Raw genomic sequence first — 22064 nt, forward strand, 5'->3', positions numbered from 1 at the left:
ATGCAAAAAAATTAGGAAGGAACCCCGGCTGTACTATTCAATACATTTCAACATGGCAAGTATTATATTTTTTCCATTTTTTAATAGCTACATCACCAATGACTATCAGCTAGGGAATAAATAAGAGTTTTCCCCATTTTTTTTTGCTTAAGATGAAACTCACAACTGAGCCCAAGTGCGTCATAAATAATACATCAGACTTATACAAATCCCCTGCCAGGGTTACCAGTTCTCATGATTTTAGGTCAAATCTGATAATACAAGTGTTTCTTAAAGCCCCAACTCCCCGAGTCACTTCTCTTGGTTTTGCAGCTGTAAAGAGGAGCTGGAAACACGTGTGGGGAGGTGCCGCACTTGCAGTCTCTGAACTTGGGATGTCATTCAGTGACTGGGTTTTAATGATCATGCACAGGAACAGACACCCCCTAATAACTCACAGTGCAAACCTATCAGCTGGACGTAAAACAATATTTGAATCAATGTGTCTTACCTGCATATACCTAATCTGAAGCATGCAGAAATACAAGAAACCAATTAGCATCACATACTTGCTATAGCAATAAATCTTAAAAAAAAAATCCAATATTTAGACAGATATGTGGGTGCTTGTAATAAAACTAGACTCTTTTACTCAAGGAAGGGGAGGAAAGGGAGTCGGAGCCATTGAATCCATCACTGCCCAAGGTGTCCAAGGAAACCTAAAACATTGTGCAGGTGGACAGTGAAAAACTGACAATTGTAGTGACCCTAATCGTGCACTACCTGGTTTCTGGACCCCTATACTGTGGGAGCTTTCCCTCATTTTTGCCATTTATGCAAGGAATTCCTACCAAAGCCTTCCCAAGGGGTGGTTCTTGGGCCAAACGGTTTCTGCGACTGATGGCAACACGGTAAAAACACCAGTGGCCAACAAGCTCTGCTGACTTTGGCATTGCCACTGGAGTCCGTAAACAGGTCCAAGCACTTTGGCAAGATCAGTGGGAATGTTTTGTGCCTGACTCCATGATCCAGATGGGTTTTCGGCACACAGGGAGCTCCTCAGGCTGCAGACCAGGTGCGATCAGCAAACCTGTCCATCGGTCCTGCTTTGTTATGGGGAGGTATGTTCCCTTGTCAGCACCGTTTGCAGCCAGCAGAGTCAGAGTCTGCACAAAGCCCGGGGGTGGTAGATATCAGGAGGTGGGAGAAAGTTTGGAAGGTCACGCTCTGATGGAAAGGTTCCCTATAGCTCTGCATCAGCAAAAGCCAGGGTAGAGATCTTCTCGGTGCTGGGGACACAGGTAGCAAGGGTGGCCATGAGCACTTTTGGGGAGATGTAAGGGCCACCAGCACCTTCCCAGCTCATCCACGGAGTGTAATATTTGCACCAGAGCCCTTGGAGTTAATGCAAGCCCCTCCGTGAGGCTGCGCACGCTGCACACCCGTGTTTCCCCACCATCAAAAGGCTTTTAAGAGATGATGGACAGGGTGGGCTGCTTGTCCCTGTAGCCACACGGGTCCCCAGAAAGCTCTGCTGTAAACATCTGCCTGCTCACACACAGCCTGGCAGGAGTGGCAACAGGCACAGGAAAGCGCTGGATCCTCCACACACGGATCCATCAGCACTCGCCCCCATCAAAAACACACGTGGCTGATGGAGCGGCAGAGCCCTGCACTCCCCCTCCCCACCACGGGCTGAAGCGACACCCACTGCCTTGGCTCAGCAGCAAATCACTATTTTTAGCTTATCTTTTAGGGCTCTTTAGCTCTCCCTTTCCCTTCCTCCTCCCCAAACTCCTTCAGATGACAGGATGGGCTGGGAAACTCCTCAGAGAGCCCCCTCTGGGCCAGCACCATCCCAGCTTGGCTTATTGTTACCTCTCACGAGGCCGACCAGCTTCACAGAAGCATGAAAAGCAATTCGCTTCCCTGCAGCATCACCTACCATCAGCAGATACTTATTTAATTGAATTCTCTCCCTTTTCCCTCCCACCTAGTCACAGCTTTAAAACACGCATATAAAGTGTTACCATGGGCTGCTGAACTTCCACTCGGATAATATCTTCATAGATATCATCGCCTTCGTCTTCGCAGGGGACGCAGTCATAAATATCCTCCCCCAGATCGTGTTCGCTGGAACGAGAAGGAGGGAGATTGAGCGATAATAAAGAGGACACGTTTGCTGTCACTTGATCAGGCAAATGAACTACTGCTCGCGCCAAGGAGGGAGGATAACCATGACAATAAAAACACCCTCTTAGCCCACAATATTGACATATTCAGTCCACGTTCTCTGTTTGCATTGGGAAGTTTTGGTTTTTTCCTGGATCGGTACCCGCTGCACATCTCTTTCTGCTCACCAGAGGCTGGAAAAGGCGAAATGCTGCTCAGCACGAGCAGGGATCACAGCCAAGTGGCCGCTCGGAACCCCGTGCCAGCCATGCCATGATGCTCAGTCACCATGAGCTGCCAGCTCTGCCCCTGTGGAGCTTTTCCTCGGCGCTAATCGGTCCATGTGAGACAGACCCACCAGCCAAGTGTCCCGGCGAGACCATCTGAGCCACCGGGTCCAGCTCCACCTGCCCCAAAGATGCTCACAGCCTCCCCTTCATCTCCTGCATCTCCTCAGGACACACAGCAGCTTTGGTGTCTGTGACTTTAACCACATTATACCGAGAGAATCTATTTTAATGGGTTGGATTTTGATATGTTTAAAGCATTGCATGCACCCTTGGTCTGTTTTCGCTTTTTCTCACAAAAAGGCTTCCTTCACACCAAAGAAACCATCTCCTTTCCCCACATTACAGCCACAAACTGCCATAGGAGCCCATGTCCATTCAAGGCAGTAATAAAATACTAAATAATCATTTGATTCCTCCGTGCGGTAGGTAGAAACATCCCAGCCCTGCCTCACCAAGGGGGGAAGCGCTTTAAAGGCATCGCCCAACTTGTGTTTAAAGGTGATGGTGTTAGGTACTTAATTGTCATCTGAGCCTTTACAACCTCCCCCAGGGGCTCCTAAGTCTTAGAACACTTTTGAAAATTCAATCCATAATAAATACCAATTAACAATAATAATTTTAGTGCTTAGATCTACAGGTGCTGATTGCTAACGGCTCCCACTGAAGTCAACCCCATGGGATCAGGACACTGTGAAATGCTGGAATATCAAACAGCGTTCACATATTTTACAAGCTGTCTCTTTCAACATGGGTATTAATTACATACAAATATACTTAGGTGTAAAACTGCGCTAAAACTGTAACACTCGACATCTCTATGTTATAAAGCACGCAGCAGCAGAGCACATCTGTTTGCAAAACTGGGCTTTATTTCTTTTCTAAATGCAGTTCTTTCTATTTTTAAAAATAGATTTATTTAATAAAAGTTGGGGGAAATTAAATAAATACACTGGCATGATGTATCCATCCCATTCTTTCAGAGTGATGCATTGCAGCTGCTATAATAATGCCCACTAATAGCCGGTGATCCATCTTCCCCTTCCCAAGCGTCGCCGTCACTGTTATTATCTGTACCAATATTTATATTCTCGGCTCCGCTCCTCATCCAGAGCGAGGAACTCCTGGTTCCTGATTAATCTCCCCTTCCCGCCCGCACCTCTCGGATCGCTGCCTGTCTCTCCATACATCATTTCCCCAGCTCAAGAGTCGTTAGGAGACCTAAGGTTGGGTTAATGTCGTGAGCACGAGCCTGGCTGGGTGTGACGGGACCACGGCGGGTGCCGCAGTGATGCTGGTGCCAGAGCAGAGCTCAGCAACTGTTTCGGGATACATACAGAAGGAGGAGACACCACCTGAAATGTCCCTGGGATGTCCTATATCCCGAGCATCATCCGTCCCTCCTCTCCCGCACACAAGCACAACTAAGTGCCACATCCAAACCTCAGCGGCCAGTGTCACCCACCCCCAGCCTGGTACTGCACAAGGGACCTAGCTTGGAAAAGCTCAGCTTTTCTCACCCACCAAGGAGCTCTGGACCACAGCTGAGGACACGCCAGGACATCACGGTGAGAGACCCAGGCAGCCACGTGGGATGCTGAAAGGGTTTTGCTAAATCACAGGCTGCCTGGACCAAACCAGGGGTGCCCCATGGGCCTGGCCCTACCCAGAGCTCCTCTGGACCACCAGGAAAGGGACAGAAACACCTACCAAGGGCAAACACAGCGTGTTCACCCACAGAACTGCCAAGAGCCACCTGACACCAACACTGGGAGAAGATGAGCTCTGCGCGGGGGTGCCCACACCAGGGCATGGGCACAGATGGCTCATGATGCCCTGAGATATGGTCTGCAGCAGGTCTGGTGTACTAAAGGAACATTGCACATCACGTTCGCAATGACACCATGGATGAAGAGGGTGAGTTGGGAAGGTCCAAGGGACTCAAGGGTCACTGAAGGACCTTTTTATCCGTAAAAGTTTCTCTGGAAATTTGAGGAATTTGTACCAGCCCCAGGAATCCAAGGACGAGCCCAAGAGAGGCTCTGAGGGCAAACCCACCACGCCAAACCCATCCAAACCACAGCGCTGCTTTTGCTCTGCTGATGAAAGCGCCAGAACTGCCGCGAAGAGAGAAAGAAAAAGGAGGAGGAGGAAGAATGAGCTAAAATAAGACAACCAAAAGACAAGCCCAAATTTCCAGCCCTGTGGCCGAGGTTAAGAGCCAGAAGACCTCAGAACCACCACCGGGTCCCGGCTGGAAGTGCATTTGCCGGGTCCCTGAGACAGCTGCCCAGCAGCTGCGAGGCTCCAATTCGCCCCAGTAATCCTCCACTTTCTCGTTCTGACTCTGCACTTACAGCTATAAATAGACGGTTCATCCAACCAACCCCCTCATTCCCGCCCTCTGTCAGACGAGGACAAGCAGAGTCCTCTATTTGCAGCACATCTGGCAGGCTTCGTTTGCAGGGTGAAGGAGTGCAAGATGGGCAGCCGCTGGACTCGAGATCTTGCAGGGTTTTAATTAGTCAGATTGTACTTGGACAAAGACACGCATCTGGAAATAGCAAGAGAGGCCTTCTGCCATCTATGCTACTCAGGTTTTACATTCCCCATTCAAAGTGAGACACTATAATCCCAAGAATAAGCCACACTTACAGCAACTAACATGATCCTAGAGATGGCACAAGCAGGACATAAAAAAATCTTTACTGGTGACAAAGAAGAAAAGACACGTTTTCAAGTGCTATGGCTCGAGTGCTTTGTACCATGGAGCCATTTATTTAACGGGCTGCCACGTGTGGTTCTTCCAATGCCACAAAAATAATAAGAAAAGTGGCAGCTAACTTATCATCTCACCTTGGATCCTCTATTCATTTCTTTTTTAAAATGCACTTGAGAAATTCTGCTGATGGCATCACTATTTTGGAAGATCCGAGGAGGCAACGCTGGTGACAGCAGTGAAACACGTAGGACAAACTTCAGCAAGGAGCTCTTGGGAGGAGACAGGTTGTTGGCAGAGCCTGTGCCCAAACAAGCTGTGGCACTTGAGAAACTGAGATCTTCTCCATCTCCCCTTCTCTACGATGAAAAGTTCTTTGGAGTACACCAGTATCTCTATTTTGGGGATAAATCCCCAGTGAGCTGTGGCTTGAAAGAAGGTTGGGGGACACCGATGTGTGGGACGAAGCCCCCCCAGGGTACACACTGGCTCCAGTGCAGGGTTTGGTGGGGACCTGCTTCGCTTAAAACACTTTCTGTGTCCTTTTTGCAACACTAGAACTTCCCCCCTCAAAACAATTTACTTTTAAAGGAGAAAAGGAGGTAGAAGTTATGTCAATTACATGTTTCATGTCAGATCACTCACAGAACTCCTGTCTGACTCCGAATTCTTCAAATAGCTACCAAATAACCCAAAATCTGTCCTACGTGTAATCCAGCTGAGCCTGACAGGCTTCATGCCAGTGCAGAGGTACTGTGCCATCAAGTGGAGAAGGCTCATGATAAAGAAGGTTTTGGTGCTGTAAAGAAGACCAGGATTAATCACTCTCATAAGTTTAATGAGACAAAATAACGAGAGAGAGGTTAAGTAGCAGCAGAAAGATTTGGGTTAAATGTTAAGTGTAACTTCAGGAGCACCAGGATGGTTTGGGGAGCTCAAACAGCCATCAGGAGAGATGGAAAAGCAGTTTGGTGGGGAAGATGCTCAGCAGTGAGGTGGATAATTGCCTGTGTTGCCAGTGCCCAGCAGCCGTGTCCATGGGGAGGCAACAGCCCACAGCCCCACAGGGGCTTCATCAGGACAAGGGACCCTTTGATTTTTGGGGGCAGGCTCTAGCCATTGCAAAGCTCTGCTCATTTCCTGGGCAAACGCCCCAAAAAAACAGCTGCTGCTCGAGGGTCTGGCATTAGGGCATGCAGAAATAAATCAGGCAGCAGAGGACAAATGTCCCTTTACTGCTCCTCCCAGTATCGATCAGGCATCGCTTGCAAACCGGCCGCCCCTCGCCATCTGCCCGCGCTCGCTGCAAGCTGCCATCTGGCCGACGGCAAAGCAAACCATGGAGCCGGAGGGCTGAGGACGGGGAATTTGAGAACTTTCTAGCTCCCCTGATACCCTTTTAGTTTCCTTTCTCCTTTCCATCACCACTTGTTCTTCAGGTTCTGCCTTCTTTTTTCTCTTTTAAATAAATAGCTGTTTCCAGGCAATTATCTGCCTTGATCTGCTGGCTGGCTGACCCGGCGTGCAGCCCGGCATCATCTCTGCGATCCCCCAAAGGTGAAAGCACAATGGGTTCATCAAGGCATGAAGATCCTTTATCCACACCAACACCCCGCACTCGCAGGCAGACAGCTCGGTTCTGCAGCGCACGTAAATGGCCCTCGTGGCGATGCCATGGATCCGCTCCCAGCCCCCGTCCTCGCTCTTTAGAGCATCGTGGGGACACCGAGGACAAAGTCTGGTTCCTTCTGCTTCCCAAATCTGCTCCTCTGTCACAAATATGTTTGTATTTTCAATGCTTTGCAGAGCAGGAACTCACCCAGTATCTTAAATGGGGGACACCAAGCTGCTCCATTTAAGTATTAAGGTTGAAATAGAGCATTTTGAAATTCTTAAACAAAACAAACCAAACCCCAAACAAAACACAAAAAAACAAACCAAACCCAAACCACAACATACAAAAACCACCACACTAAACCAAACCAAACACACACACCCCACTTTACCAGCCCTTAGAATGTCTTTCTAGAACTAGCTCAATATTTATCCTGAGTGTTTTACCCCAGACATGGAGGGGTCTCTTTTGGAAAAGGAAGCATTGTTGTGCTGTTCGGTAGCGGTTCCTTCCACACGTTGGGTCACTCCACTGCTCACTGAGAAAATAATCTCTTTGCGTTCCATAAAGCATTTTAGATGCACTCGGATCCTCCCAAGGCTGCTGGATCATCAGCAATATGAAATGCAAAGATGCTGGATGGACTGAATCACCCTCAGCACATGAATGATGCCCTTGTTCAGCTGCTTGGAGATCGGCAGTAGTTAAGAAAGAGCTTTCTCATGCGGCCCCGTGGTTTGCCAGCGCCCAGCATCGGTGCCCAGTACGCACCATTGTGACCAGCAAGTTTCCAATGAAAGTTTCCTTGTGAAGCACGGAGAGATGCTCCTTGTCAAAGGGAAAAGGGGGGACTATTGCTGACGTGTCCCCAGGCGGTGGGAGCAGCAACACTCATGCTAAGGGGCTCTCTGGGGCATTTCAGAGAGTTTTACAGTTACGGGTGAATTACATCTCTGTTTTGTAGGCTGTGTTTCTGCGCACAACCTGCCTGTATGGAGTGCACATCTGGATGAAGGAATTTGTGCAATACCCCCATGCTGATTTACATATGCCTCTCCCCAGTGGTCTTGACTGATGAAAAGGATTTTACACAGAATGGGTGGAAAAAAGGAAAGTTAAAAGTAGGAGAAAATCTGCGACAGAGCAGGGCGATCAGTAGGAAATAAACCTCTAAGTCACCTGAGCACAGGACTTGGGCATCTCAGCCCCTCTCAGCAAGGGACCAACTCACAGCCACGAGCAAAGGTCCCAGGAACAGTTTGGGAAAGTTCTACCTGGACACCCTGTGGAGCAGTTCAAGCTGGGAACCCACGTTCAACACCAAATAACCCACTCTGAGAGCATCAAAACCCCTGATTTCTAGGAGAGGGCTGCTGGAACGCTGCCATCCCCACCAGCGCTTGAGGGAGAGTTCACACACAAACCTTGCTCCAATTAAAAGCACGCCTACGTGTGAGAATCAGGAATTTTAAAACCCAATATTAAAGGGATTTTGAGAACTTTAGGGGAAGAGGAGAAAAAATGTTATTCTTGAAAGGAACCCTTTGTAAGTTAAAAATTTATTAAACTGTAGCTGCTGGGAGCAAACCGCGAGCGGGGGATTCCAGGGTACTCCGTTTCCCTTGACTAGTAATTTATGATTTACTTTTGTAATAACTGAAGCCATAAGGAACTCATTGGATTAAGGAGCCTTATTATTTATGTTGTGGAACAATAATATTTAACTGCATAAAGCCACATATCCACCCATACAGACCTTCCCTCCATACAAACCAGACTGCACTTCATAAGTAAAACCCTGCTGAAGCTGACGGGAACGTTGCCATTGAATTCCAATAGCACCCGCGTTTCACTGTATATGTTGTAGTTCAAAGTTGCTTTAAAGCCTGTTATATCATCACCATGGGCAGCAAAACACAGACACCAGAGACCCAGATAAATATAAACACATAAAACACGGCGGCATGACCCCACATCCCCAAAGCGAGGGGCTGGCTGGATGCTCCAAAGCCACCCAAGGTGGATGCAGACCCGTGTGCCAGCAGCCACACAGCCCAAAAATGCCATGGGGGGGTCCGGTGCTGAGTTAGCAATGGGTACCCCAGTCCTAGCGAGTGGTTCTACTTCAGTTGGCTCTGAGGAGGAATTCTGCCCTGGGGTTTTGCAGCTAACGATGGGATTTAGCAGGTGGAGAGGCTCCCTGTGGGTTTGGTCCCCTCACCATCCACCGAGCCACTCGTAAACTCAACCCAATTAAAAGCGAGGTCACTCAGGACTCTACCTGGGAAAAGATGGACTACTATAAGAGCACAAAAACCTCCTGGCAAGATGATCAAAGCAGTCGGCCCAGCTCTCCAAACCCTGCTGTCAAATTTTATCTGACTTTGCTGGAACTACATTGCAACTTTTCCCTTTTCGTGACCCCTCCCCATGAAAAGGCAAAGTCACTTACTCCGCCAGCTCCTCCAAGCTCCGATACACATCGTCATCATTTTCCGTGGTCTCCTCCGATGGGAAGGGCCTGGGGAAGGAGAGGAATTACAGCGTTATTGGTGTGTCTCAGCCCTTACAGCAGGTCCCCTGCAGCCCCAGCTGACCTCAGCCCAGCCCCGAGCATCCCGTTGAGCAGAGGGCGTTTCGGAACAAAATATTCATTGCAAATACATTTTTTCCTATTGAGGCACTGGCTCCCAGGAGGACATTGTCTGGGCTGCTTCCCGCGGGCAGTGCTGGCACGGCAGGACGAGAAACCAGGTGGTGAGGCTGGTGGAGCGCAGGGCAGCATCTGAGCACCAGAGTGAGGAGCTGCATCATCTACAGCATCACTGAGACCCTGCCTCTGAGCCACCGCTCCCTGCTGTGCTAGTGCTGCACAAATTCAGGAGAAATCTAATTCAAGCCCAGTGCTGGACTTGTTGAGACATAGCAACACCTTTTCTTCACCCATGATGGAGCTTTTCTACCTGTGAGCTCCTGCCCTGCGTGGCTGGTGCACCTCGAGCTGCTTCCCACCAGCACCTCCCACTGCTGCAAGCAGCTGATCCCACCAGAATGAATGAGTCCTCACAAAACCTGGGCTTCCTCATCTTAACAATTTTGTGATAGCTGAAAAAAAAACAAGTTAAAACCCCGGGGATGAGGGAAAGGACACCAAAAGGGCAAAAGGAAGTGAGGAGAAAGCAGATTAAAAAAGAAAGGGAGGGAGTGGGGGGTGAAAGCAAGAATTCCTTGGCTCATTCTGAAGCAATAACCAAATAATGTATGAAGGAGATGAAAAATACTGCTTTAATTAAAGCCAATGTATTATTTCTGGCACGGGGCCATGATGGGCCATGGCTCTGGGGCTGGATGCACCTTGCAACTCTGGCCATGCCGGGCTGGGGGTCCCTGTGGTCACAGCAAATCTTGTCCCCACCAGAGCACAGGGACAGCAGCAGTTTGGATCGTCCCCGTGGGCACTGCAGTGATGGCAGCTGGGGGTCCTGGTGCTGAGAGCCGCGTGGGGCCAGATGCTGATGCTGCGGGTGAGCAAAACTGGATACATGTCAACTTTTAACTGGCCCCAAGGGTAATTTCCTCCTCTCCTCTCCTGCCCTCCCTGTTTCACGATAGATTGCCCCTCCTGAAAGATTTAATACGTGGCCTGGCTACCCCCCGAATGCGCTATTTTTGGATTCTGTCTCTAGCATTAATTTTCCTTCCCTCCTCTGCTGTACTTCACCCTTCCTTTGGTGAGCAGCTTCAGACCAAGCGTTTGGAAATAGGGCTCAAACCTGCAGCGAGTTCAAATGAAACCACGACCAGGTGGTGGCCCCAGGACAGAGCTGGGAACCAGCCTGGACCCCTCTTTGGATGGGTGGGAGGGCACGGCCACCACCGCTGCCAGGCTACCCCAACCCACACAGCCCCAGCAAGAAAGGAGGAATCAGAGGTGACCTCTGCTTAAACACCACTTGTTAAAATCATTTTTAAAATCCACACCACAAAGTACAACCTCCTATCTTTTACATGCATCTTTTGCTTTTAATCACTGATTATTTCCATCTCCAGTACTCACCACGCCAGAAAGAAAGAAGTAAAAGAGCCATGAAGAATATTAAAATCACAAGCACATATTTCCAACCATAAATCTGGGCTCGAGGTGTAATCAGTTCCTGTGACAAACCCCCTCATGTAAGACAAGGAGACAGCAAAGAGAGAAGAATATTTTCTAATGAGAGTTTCATGGAGACGGCAGCTCCGTCAGCCCTTCCAGCTTCACCTTGACCGTGGGCAAAGCACCAGAGTGAAAGTCAGGGCAGGGGAGGAATTAATAACCTGTGTCTCTGCAATGGTGGATAATGGCTAAATAAGGATGCGCAGAACACAATTAAAAGCAAAGTCACGCTGAGGAGAGGATTAGTAAATGGACCATCTGAAACCTGGAGCTGAAGGATGGCTTTTTGGAGAAAGCCTTGGGTTTGCCCCCTGTTCATGTCTCTTTCCTAAGGTGCCCATGCCACAAGAGATGCTCCCCGTGTCCCCATGTCACCGCTGCGGGAGCAGAGCTGCCACCTCCCCTTCTCCAAAACTGGGTACCAGCCCCCGGACTAGGGATGTGGATGAACCTCCAGCAGCCAGCTATAGAAAAACATATTAAACACTTTTCTACCCAGACTCTCAGCAGGGTCAGGGTGGAGCTGGCAGGAGCGGTGGGTGAACTGCCCCCCCAGCCCTTGTCCCATGGGTTATTCCCAGTGTCACTGGCTCCCCTCGGAAGAACACTGGAAGTAAATGGGACTAGAAGCTGATGATTCCCTGAGAAATTCTCACAGATCTCCAGGCGCGTTGCCGCTTCATACACAATATTAAATGTTAGTGCTGGGAATGCTCAACAGTCATAAGTATTTTGAGTCCATTGAAACCCAATAGGTTTGCAAATATGCCAGTCCATTTAAATTCATTTGAAAATGTCTCTTATTTAATATCATTAGTTAAGTGCTAGACTTTGTTTTTCACTCCACCGTCATGAAAAACAACCTGCTGAGCCATTCATCCTCCCAGCCCGCACCGGATCCCGCTTCGATGAAGAGCAAAAGCTCCAGCAACATCAAACGCCACTGGAACAGGCTCTTAGATGTAATAAAGCTCCCAGAGTAGACTTCTTCACAGCCAAACCCCACAGCACTCAACAGCATCGCTTCCAGAGATCAAAGAAAAGAATGAAAGTAGGATCGATCTGATGCTTTAGTACCTAAAAGAGAAGGAAAGACCCAGCAATTTGTTGCGGAGTTTAGAGTGAGCTTCTCCTCTTGAGGACAAGACTTACAGCGGATGATCGTTCTTGAGAAGCGACGCAAAGTACCCCCTTGATCTTACAAAACACTGAGGGTACTTTCTGGGTTGGAGAGCTCGCACATGCGCAGCACTCAGCACCCTGCAAATGCAACGCACCCTTGCAAGGAAAGGCAGGAGCAGTCTACAGCCAGACTACATCACACACGGCGATAAGCAATTAATATTTCACGAGGCACCTAATGCAAAAACCTCCCCCCTTGCTCTCAGCGGTCACTTGGGTTGCCCCACGATCCATCCCATGCCGCATCCTCCTCTCTCTGCAGGGAGAAGGTGCCGCTCGATGCGCTGCCTGGCTGCTCTCTCTTCTGAATTATTTAATGGGAAGAGCTAGGTAGGCTGCAATTCTAACAGCAATAAGCATAAAGATTTATTTATTTATGAACATATTTCAGAATCTGGGTGCCTTGTCCTAGCAACTGAAGCCAGACGTTCATCTCCACGGTACCGTCACTGAGAATATGGAGGGTCAGGGATGGGTCGGTTTTACTCGGATCATTTTGTAAAGCAGCATCGTAGCCTCAAACCCACGTGTGACAGAGCAGAGAGGATCTGGCATGATTTACTGTCTGTCTTCCCCGTTTCCATTCTGATTTCTTGGGGTCAAACACCACCCCTGGGAACAGAACGTGTGGTGAGAAGCAGGCAGGGCGGATATGTCCCCCTCGCTGCCCTCTGTCCCAAGAAGCTGCTCCCATCCGAGCAGATTGTGTCTAGCAGATCTGCAAGGAGGTTTTCATTGCCTGTGCAAGCACCCACAGGAGATTAAAGGAGGCAGCTCATCCCTTACCAGCAGAACACCATCCTCCCAACGCCAGCATGCCCATCTCCTCTTGTTTCCTTGAGTCCAGCGATCACACTTCAGTGTTTTAAGAAGCAGTTGGAGTATGTGACACTCGTGAAACCTGAGCTGCTCCCATCTGCCGCCCCTTCTGCGAGGGATTTCTTCCTAAATGGGAAGGACCAGAGCCTCAGGCTGGTGCAAGGGAGTTCTACAGCCCTGCTGGGATGGATGCGGCTGTGCAGAGTCTTCCTGGCTCAGGATCTGGCAGAAAAAGATCTACAGACCGTCGTTACACCTTGCAGTAGTTCACAAAACCCATGGCTGAGCAGGCAGATCCTATGAGAAACCCATTTTGAAGCAAGCATCGTGGCAATACAAAGAAAACCCAAGGTTTTGGACTTCAGGCCATGCTTTCCGTGCAAGTCCAGGTGTGGGTTTGCAGCTGTCTCCTGTGCTTCCAGCCCTGTCTGTCTGTCCCGCTGCTGGGGTTTAAACGCTGCTTCAATCCCCCAATGTATTTGTCCAGGGGAAGTGCTGTTTGTAGCATGTCATTTTGATATCTCAAACCTTCCTCTCTCTTTGTTTAACTCCTCTTTTTTCTCCAGGATGGTAAGTCACTCCCTGAGCATGGGATCACCCCGTCCCCGCGGCTGCCACCAGTTCAGGTCCCCTGGGCACACAGCACTCCTGGAGCCGTCCAAACAAAACTGTGTGGCTTTGCAAGATGTTTACGCGCAACTGAAAACTCATTCATCATCAGCTTCGGTGGGATTAGGCAGATTAAAGTAGCATTTAATTTACTGATGGACCACGAGGTGGCTGTGACCTGACCTGGGACGAGCAAAGAGGTGACCTGGAGCTGCTTCTCCAGCCCCACTCTCGACTCGGGCGGCACCTCGGGGTTTTGCTTCCCATCTGCGAATTGGGAACAGCGTCAGGGAATTATTTGGGTAAAGTGCTGTGAGACGGATGAAAACCATGTTATTAATGCCCAAGAGCCATTTTTATAAAGCAGAATGGAATCAATTCTCTCCCCTGCAGAACAAGACACATCGGAGCATACCAAAAGCTGCTGAATTTAATTAAAATCATACTATTGTGTTACATTACTCATCTCTGGAAAGAAGCACCTTGTGCTGTGCCAAATTTCAGACACATCCCCTGAAAAATTATGATTTGCTTTTATTTGTGGTCTGAAACTTGCAAAAATACTCACAAGATTAATTCTGATAGAAATTCAGTGGGGAAACAGCGAGCTACATCATCAGATAACACAAAGATGATGATTTTGCAGGAGAGTATTTCCAGCATTTAGCACCGTGCACTCCACATGCCCAAGGGTTAGCTGCATGCCCTGCTTTATCTTCAGCTCAAATCTGAACCGAGTATTTCTAGAGACCATGAGACAAGAAAACAACAGCTCGTATAATTTTATGTTTTAACACGTTATCACATTTTGAGAAAATTCTCATGTACCAATGCTTCGCTCAAGAAAGCGATATGATTTTCTCCTCGCTTCAGCTCCACATTGGCGATAACAGATGGATAAAATCTAAAAGGGAATCCAGAAACATCTTTCTCAAAAGAGAAAGGAAAAAACCCACCCTTCTGGGTTAACAGTGGAACCAATCACTAGGAAACAATTTGGCCCAGGTCTCTGACTCAGAAGAAAATGCTGTGGCTGAAAATCAATAGCAAGTAGAGTGAGCTGGGACACGGGCAGCGTTCCCTGCCAGGGGACATCCCCATGGCCCTGGTCCCACCAGGAACCCAGCAGCAGCAGCCTGGGGAGGAGGGAAGATGCTCCGCTCACCCTGGGAGCATAAAGATAGATCAGAGCCAGGATGTAAAGACCTAGCATGCACCTCACGGTATTCAACAACATCTCCATAAGGCTCTACAACTGCCTAACTCTGGAAGACATTCTGTTAAAAATAAAAACCAAAAAAAACCAGAGCAGTAGTTTCTTTGCTCTACCTGAGCAGCTGCGATCTTACGAAACGCAGGCCAATAAAAACAAATAACTACCTACACGTATATTTCTGCCTGTTTCCAGCGCAGCGCTGCTGACTGCAGGAAAGCACCACCAGCACGTCCCAGCCAAGCCGGGTCCTATTGGGCAACTTAAACCCGATCTGCACAGACCACCCGGGCTGAGCAGCATGTTCTGTGGCCCACGAGGAACAAAAAGATGTGTCCTCCCCCCTCCCAAGAGGGAGCCCCAGGTCTAGCATTATATGGGCAAAATCAATGAACAATGACAAGGCACGTGCACCCCAAAAACCAGCGAGCGCCACATGTGATGATGAAGCAGAGCTGTGCACATCAGAGCTTGATGGGGAGGGGGCGAGAGAAACTGCCTTTGCTGGTATTAGCAGATGCTTACAGGGTGACCTCGGCATGTCGCAGGCCTACAAAAGCAGCCACACAAGAAAATATCTCAATGATATTTTTCAGACTCTCTTAGGAGCAAGTCTGTGAGGACACACACTTGCCAAAATAAACGTGTTAAAAATGCTTTTAGCTGGAAAGGAATTACTTTTAGCCAAGGGTCCAGCTTGCTGACAAAGGAAGAACCTTTATGGTCCCTCCTAAAGAGGTTTCCTGTGACATGGACAGACCCATCCCCACTCAACCCCACCAATGTCTGAACCTCTGTGGATCTGCGCTGGTCAGTCCCAGGGCTGGTCCCAGTCCCAGACTCCCTGCAGCACAGCAACCATGCGTATTTCCAACCACAGATGCCTTCCATATCCATTTTATAGCAATACTTACCAATGGATATGCAACGGCAGTAAAAAAAAAAAGTAATGTGCAGAGTGCAATTACAGAGAGCACACTGGCAATGAATAAAACAGCCCTTGTAAAACCAACCTTACAGAAGAGGTCCCATAATTACCTCCTTGCCAGAAGACACTTGAGGACTTAATCATCAGCAACTTTAATTGCTTGCCATTTTCACACACTGCTGGATCCATCTCCTGTGGGCACCATCCCCAGGGATGGGGCAACCAAAGACCAAATCTTGCAGCATGAAGCGCCTCCATGATGCTGGAGACTCTCTGCAAATCTATTGGAAGGTATCCTCTTATCTCCCTTCTCTCCACCAGGAACATCCAGCTTGTGCCATCCCATCTTTTGCAAGAAGCGGGTTTTGCTGGCAGGAGCACAAAGTCTCCTTTACTGGGACATCCCCACTGCAAACCTGGGTAACCCCACACCGCAGTGGAGCTCAGTCAGATGGGGAAATGGATTAACATCATGAAACCGGGACAAAACTCTAGGTTTAATTCTGAACTGGTGCATGAATCGCTGAGGGGTTTCCAGATCAAGCGCAGCCAAACAGTGAATGACACACACTGGGAGCAGAGACACATTTTTCAGGGCAGGGGCTTGAGGTCCAGCTCCATTTACCCCCCTCTGCCCCCATCCTGCAGACAGGCAGGACACGGTGCCCCGAGGAATGCTGCTTGCTCAGCACGTCATATCACAACCCCGGAACGGCGCAGGCGGGATGCTTGTGACTCTCCCTTCCCATCCCTCCTCCCTCTCACCCACACACACATCCTGATATTATTGGCAAGCCGTTAAGTACAGAAAACTCTGGGGATGATAACGCTGCAAACCTCATTTTGAGCAGGTCAGTCTTGTTTAATAGTTTACCTGGGCAAAACTGAGCAATGCTGAACCTCGTCAGCAAGGCACGGGGTTTGCAGGCAAAGCAGGGTGGGAGGAAAGTCATTTCGGGGTGAAATCCTCGCTGATGGGAGGACATTGGTACAGCTCATTTAGTGCCTGGAGGTGGCTCCAATCTGCGCTAATCCCAGGGTTGAGTTTCTCTCATCTCGCTCTCTGCATTGTAGAGATGGGCAAAATGGGGACACGATGGTCTTGCTGGTGGTCACCACTCAACAGGCAACCCAGCCCTGACCCCCACTGGGCATGGGGTCTGCAGGGGGGAGCAGGGCACCCAGGGGCTCAGAAAAACATCAGGACCAGCTCCAGCTCATCCCCTGGAAAGCCAAGAAGGCTTTTCCCCCTTCACTGACACCTCCAGCCTCCTGTAAGCAAAAGAGCAAATCCCAGCTCCTCATGTACAGGACTTTCGGGGGACACCCAAGCATCCCACTTGCTGAGATCAAACGTGCCCTGCAGCCACGGGCAGGTCCCAGCCAAGCGCTTGCCACCAAATCTGCTCTGTCACCGGGGTTAAATGCCAAGAGAATCAGCATTTTGGTTTGTATTTATCTATTTTTTTCAATGCAAGGTGAACCTCAGCCCAGGGCGCCGGGCTGGCCACACTGTGTTTGCCTGGAGGTAAAACTAATGTCACTTATTCTTCCACCAAGCTCGGGCTGGCTGAGCCCAGGGGGTCCTGCCTTGAAAACACAACCATCCCCTTCTCCTTCCCCGTACTGCCCAGCCAAAGCACCACTGCTGCTCCCGCAGGAGAAAACCTCCTCTTGACAAACAGCATTCAACCCTCCTCCCCATTTGCAAGTGGTTCTAAATCTATTTTATCAACCGCAGTGCCTTCTGAAGTAAGTCACTGAGAGGTTCACTTCATATATAAAGGATTTACTTAGATTAAGGGCCTCAGTAAAAGCCCTTTGAACACGCTAACTCCTTCCCGTTTTCAGATGGTTTCACTGCGCACACATTAAAAATGCATGCAGGCAGCATGAGCCAATATTCCTTAACCTCCTGCTTTGCTTGCAAAACTCTGCTTCCAGGAAAAACATGTGTCTCGGGGAGATGAAAAAGCACGTGCCGTCTCCTCACAGCTCACTTGCAGCCAGTGAAGCCACTTGCATGAGGTGAACGATGGTTGGAGACCAGAGGACATTGGGATCTACCATAGGCAAGGCAGAACAGCCAGGGCTGCAGCAGGAAAGTCTTAAAGAAACTTAATTAATAACAATTTTTAAAAATATAAGGCCTACTCTGCTTTTGCTGATGGGCAATGCTACACAATGAGGATCTTTTCTTTGTCCCCACATAGAGTGCCTGTAAAATAACACATGGATGAAAACCCTAGGAAGAGGGTAGTTATGACACAACTTACATGCTCAAATTGAATCAAAAGGCAGCATTGCCAGGGGTGCCTGTGCCCACACGAGCGCACGGGGCTGTCTCCAACCAGCCAGGTGAACAAGGGTATTTCTCACCTCCCTGTCTCTGAAATGGGAAAATCAGACGTACTAAACCAAGGGATTTGCTCAGGACCATGTACAGCACCTGGGGCAGAGCCAAGATCTGAACCTCGTTTCATGCACCCGCTCTCCCTTCAGCTCTTTATCCACAAAAGCATCTTTCCTCTGAACGCCTTAAACTAAAGAGAGAAAATGGGCCTTTTTCTAGGAGGCATCAATAAGCCTCTTATCATCGAGAGGCTTATTATGCACAGGGCACCACCCAAAAAATAACCCAGTGCAGCAGTGGTGGTACTTGCAACTACACGCTTCTTTAATTAGCGGGGAAACATCGCCTGTGCTGTTTGCACAGCAAGAGAGAAATCTATTTTTGCGGTCATTAGACACCATGGTCTGCTAGGACGTAAGTCAGTGATGCACCGTGCTGGAGAGGGACACCGCTTTCTGCAACCAGGACTAGAACAGGGGAGCAAAGACACAGCACAGGCTGTAGCTACAGCTGTAGTAGATTAAGCCCAGCCTTAGCAGCATGCTGCAAACAAAACATCACATTCAAGATCCTTTTTTGCCATGTTTTGCTGCTTGTAGTTTGTTCCTTGGAAGAAACACTGTCATCTCAACATAGCTATCCGATAGCTATCTGATTTACGCTGTGAACCAGGGTTTCTCTGGCAAGGTTCATGTATCCAAAAATTATTAGGCAGAAAGACTATTTTATTTTTTCACTGAATAGCACGCAAGATTGATTTTTATTTTTCTACCCCACATGCCATGAAACTTATTTAAGGACAAGTAATAGGCTTAGGGATTTACTTCATTCTTAATTTGCGCAATCCTGATTCTCAGACCCCAAAATAGGGCCTGGAGCAGAGCCACACTCATGCTATGGAGCTGAAAACCACATAATCTGTGTCCCATCCTAATTACACTCTATTTACCATGTTTTTGAGCACCATGCCCAAGCCAACAAGGCTTTTCCCATTTATTTCAATGGCAGCATCTTCACGGAGGGGAGGGCAGGGACCTCAGTGAGCCAAAGGGCAGCAGCGGCCAACGGGAATGGTCAGATCCCTTTGGGGAGCCAGAGCTGCTGCTGGTTCCCACAGATCAAATTAATTCACCTGAGAGCAGTTACTGCCATTGAGGCTTTTGTGGTGGTGTAGCAAGAAATCACCTAATTAAACAGAAAAAACTGTCCAGCGATGGAGAAAGCGAGGGGTCTCTGATAGCAGGGGACAGTGGTGACAGGAAGGAACACCCTGGGGGGGTATTTTCCAGCTAATGGGAGCAGCAGAATTTTCTTGCAGAGCTGGCAATGGGAGGAGGAACAAGGTTAATAGGCAGGAAAACAGAGTTACAAGCAAAGACCCACTAAGCTTTGTGCTATTGTTGTGTAATTACGGTGCCAAAGGCTTTCAAGATACAGGATTTTAGTGGGAACCGTAAATGCTGGTTGTAAAACAAATGAGAAAAAGCCACATTTCCACAGAATAGCAAAGCCTCCCTGCTCCTCGCTTCCAGCTATTGCTCCTTCATCCTCCAAACGACACCAGGACCTGCCTGCCCAGGGAAGCGTTTTGCCAGGGTGGACACATTGCAGCCTCCTCCAGTGATGCCTCGAAACTTAAACCCAGCCTTTGCAAAGGCTCTGAAGCTCGTGCTCGTGGGCTCCCCACTATTCCCTGCCTCCAAACGCCTTCGATGTTTGTGTCTGTTAAAATATTAATCACTGCAGGCTCAGCGCTATCCTTGATAATAAATATTCCTTAACTTACAGCACATCTTTATTCCTCAAACCTTCACCCCCTGAATGTCCCCCAGTCCCGGTGGGATGTGTCAGATTCATCTTTAGGCTCCAAGTTTGTTTGTACACATGAAAAGCTGTTTCCCTCCAGCAGTATTGGTGCAGTTAAGGCAGGGAAAATAAGGCTAAAGTGTCTGATGTGATTAAATACTAGGAATGTGGATAGGGAGAAACATTATTTAAAGCATCATATTGAAAGGATCTTACCTAATTCCTTTGGTTTGAGCAATGCTGTGGAAGGAGAGTCTGGATACTGCAGAGATCACCTAGAAACGAGAGAAAAAGATGCTGGTGTGCTTACTGAAGACAGAGGAAGGGTTGGTGGGAACTCAAGGAGCTGCAGCCTTGTATTTGGACCTGAACACCCATCAACATGGATGTGCTCCAGTCCCCCCATCAGTGCCACAGCACGTCACCATCAGGGGTTAGAAGACACTATCAGTGCAAACATCACTTTTGGTTTTACCACTGGGAATAGAAGACATTTAACCCTCCGTTATAAAAATCCCCATTCAGCAGCATCATCTGAGGAAACTCCATCCCGCCATTCATACAATACATCCAGACCCGCTCTGACGGGTTTTATTCAGCACTGAAAAGCAGTGAAAAAGCCCCTCTTACTTTGTATTTTATTACAAAAGGTTTGTAACTCCCTTCACCTCTCCCCACACAAAATGATCTTATCGAGGTAAACTTGCCAAGACTGAACGGTCTTGACTTCTCGCATTTCAATAAAGATGCATCATCGGTTTGTCAGAGGTGAGCGCAGACCATCGCCCTTTTCTGGCAGAAAACAGCCAGAAGTGATTCAACAATGAAATATTTTCATCATCGCAATCGGGAACAGCAGAGCCACCAGCATTTTTCAGAAAACTCCCATTTTTGACGGACGTTTTAATTGCTATGCAGAATTTTCAACGGAGACAAACAAAGAATGGTTTTAGTCCCTTATAGATATAAATCATGTTTTACTCTTGCTCATATTCATCATTTCAAAGCGAGATTGCAAAAACAAACCTATTATTTTTGGACTGGTTTCCCATCTACTGGGATGAATAGAGATGCTGTGTCCAGGACACAGATAAAGGACGTCTTGAGCCAACCGGGCTGCCCATGGCACACAAACCCCAACACCGCTGCAGAACCTCCTCCTGTCTTCTCCTCCACACTTTTCCAACCTTCATCCCTCTATTTTTTCTTTTCTTTTACTGTTTTCATGAATTCCAGCCCAGCTGTTGGCCACTGGTGCCCCACGTGTGGACTCAAAGCCGGTGGGACAACAAAGGAGCTGCCACAGTTTGGCATTTAGCAGTTGACTTCCACACGGAGAACAAAGATGCTGAATTATTCAGCGAGGCCAACGAGACTCAATGAATGTCAAAACGTGGCCAAGTTTTCCCCTAGTATAAAATGTCACTAATGGGAGTTCAATGCAGAAAGGAGCTCCAGAGCAAGAGGGAATTTCCTCGCACCTCCGATACTTTATTGCCCCCACGCTATGCTTCTAGCAAAAAAACGCATTACCAAAGCCCTTTTTTTCTTTTAAAGATGTTGCCCCTGACATTTCATTCTAAGCAGAATACATAGATAAACAATTTTTTTAATTAGACAAAGGACTATTTTTGCTGCTGCTGTCATGAGCCTATTTTGGCCTATTCCTCCCTCTCTTGAGGCCACCTGGCCAGCTACCAGCCCGCCAGCCCTGGCACGCCTGGTTTTACAGGGATGCCCTGGAGCCACTGATCACAGACCGTAATTACTGTGCAACCAGAAGAGAAACGGTAAACCTACCCAAGCAGAAATTCAGTCTAAGTGCAGTCGAGTCCCACATTTTCCTGTAACCCAGCCTCCGTTTTGGGGAGGTGTTAAACAAGCCTGGCTTTCCCAGTCCCTCTCACACCTCTGCCTCTGGACGGTCTCTCGTTTGCTCTGGTTTTGAGGAGCGTCATGCAAAGACGCGGCTTCTGGAAACATCACGATTCCCTGAGCAAACCTGCTCCAGAGAAACCCGAAGGGGCTGAGTCCCCTATGAAGGAGGAGGCAGCTCTGCCTGCGAGCTCCAAGCGAACCAAGCCCCTCACAAAGTGTACGTTGTCATTACAACCTCCATTTTTAACGAAGGTTGAGTTTGCCTTTAGAAATGACATGAGCCACAACAGGAAAACAGAAGGTTAAAACATAACCGAGAGTCAAAGAAAGCAGGTCTGACTCCCAAAA

At 48.5% G+C, this 22064-nt stretch overlaps 1 protein-coding gene across 4 annotated transcripts in view; it reads right to left on the reverse strand.

Moving 5' to 3' along the window:
- Positions 1-22064, reverse strand: part of VAV2 (vav guanine nucleotide exchange factor 2) — a gene marked incomplete at both ends in the record, with an annotated part of 113930 nt that overhangs the window by 22535 nt on the left and 69331 nt on the right. For 3 of the 4 annotated variants that reach the window (XM_080356169.1, XM_080356168.1, XM_080356167.1), the window contains 3 exons: positions 2010-2112; positions 9225-9293; positions 20055-20113. In XM_080356169.1, the coding sequence (XP_080212295.1) occupies positions 2010-2112; positions 9225-9293; positions 20055-20113 (231 nt within the window). Of the gene's footprint in view, positions 1-490; positions 506-2009; positions 2113-9224; positions 9294-20054; positions 20114-22064 lie in introns of all 4 variants that reach the window. The other variant, XM_080356166.1, reaches the window with a different exon arrangement.

This window comes from Nesoenas mayeri (genome assembly GCF_963082525.1).
Source record: "Nesoenas mayeri genome assembly, chromosome: 18".
NCBI classification, from domain to species: domain Eukaryota; kingdom Metazoa; phylum Chordata; class Aves; order Columbiformes; family Columbidae; genus Nesoenas; species Nesoenas mayeri.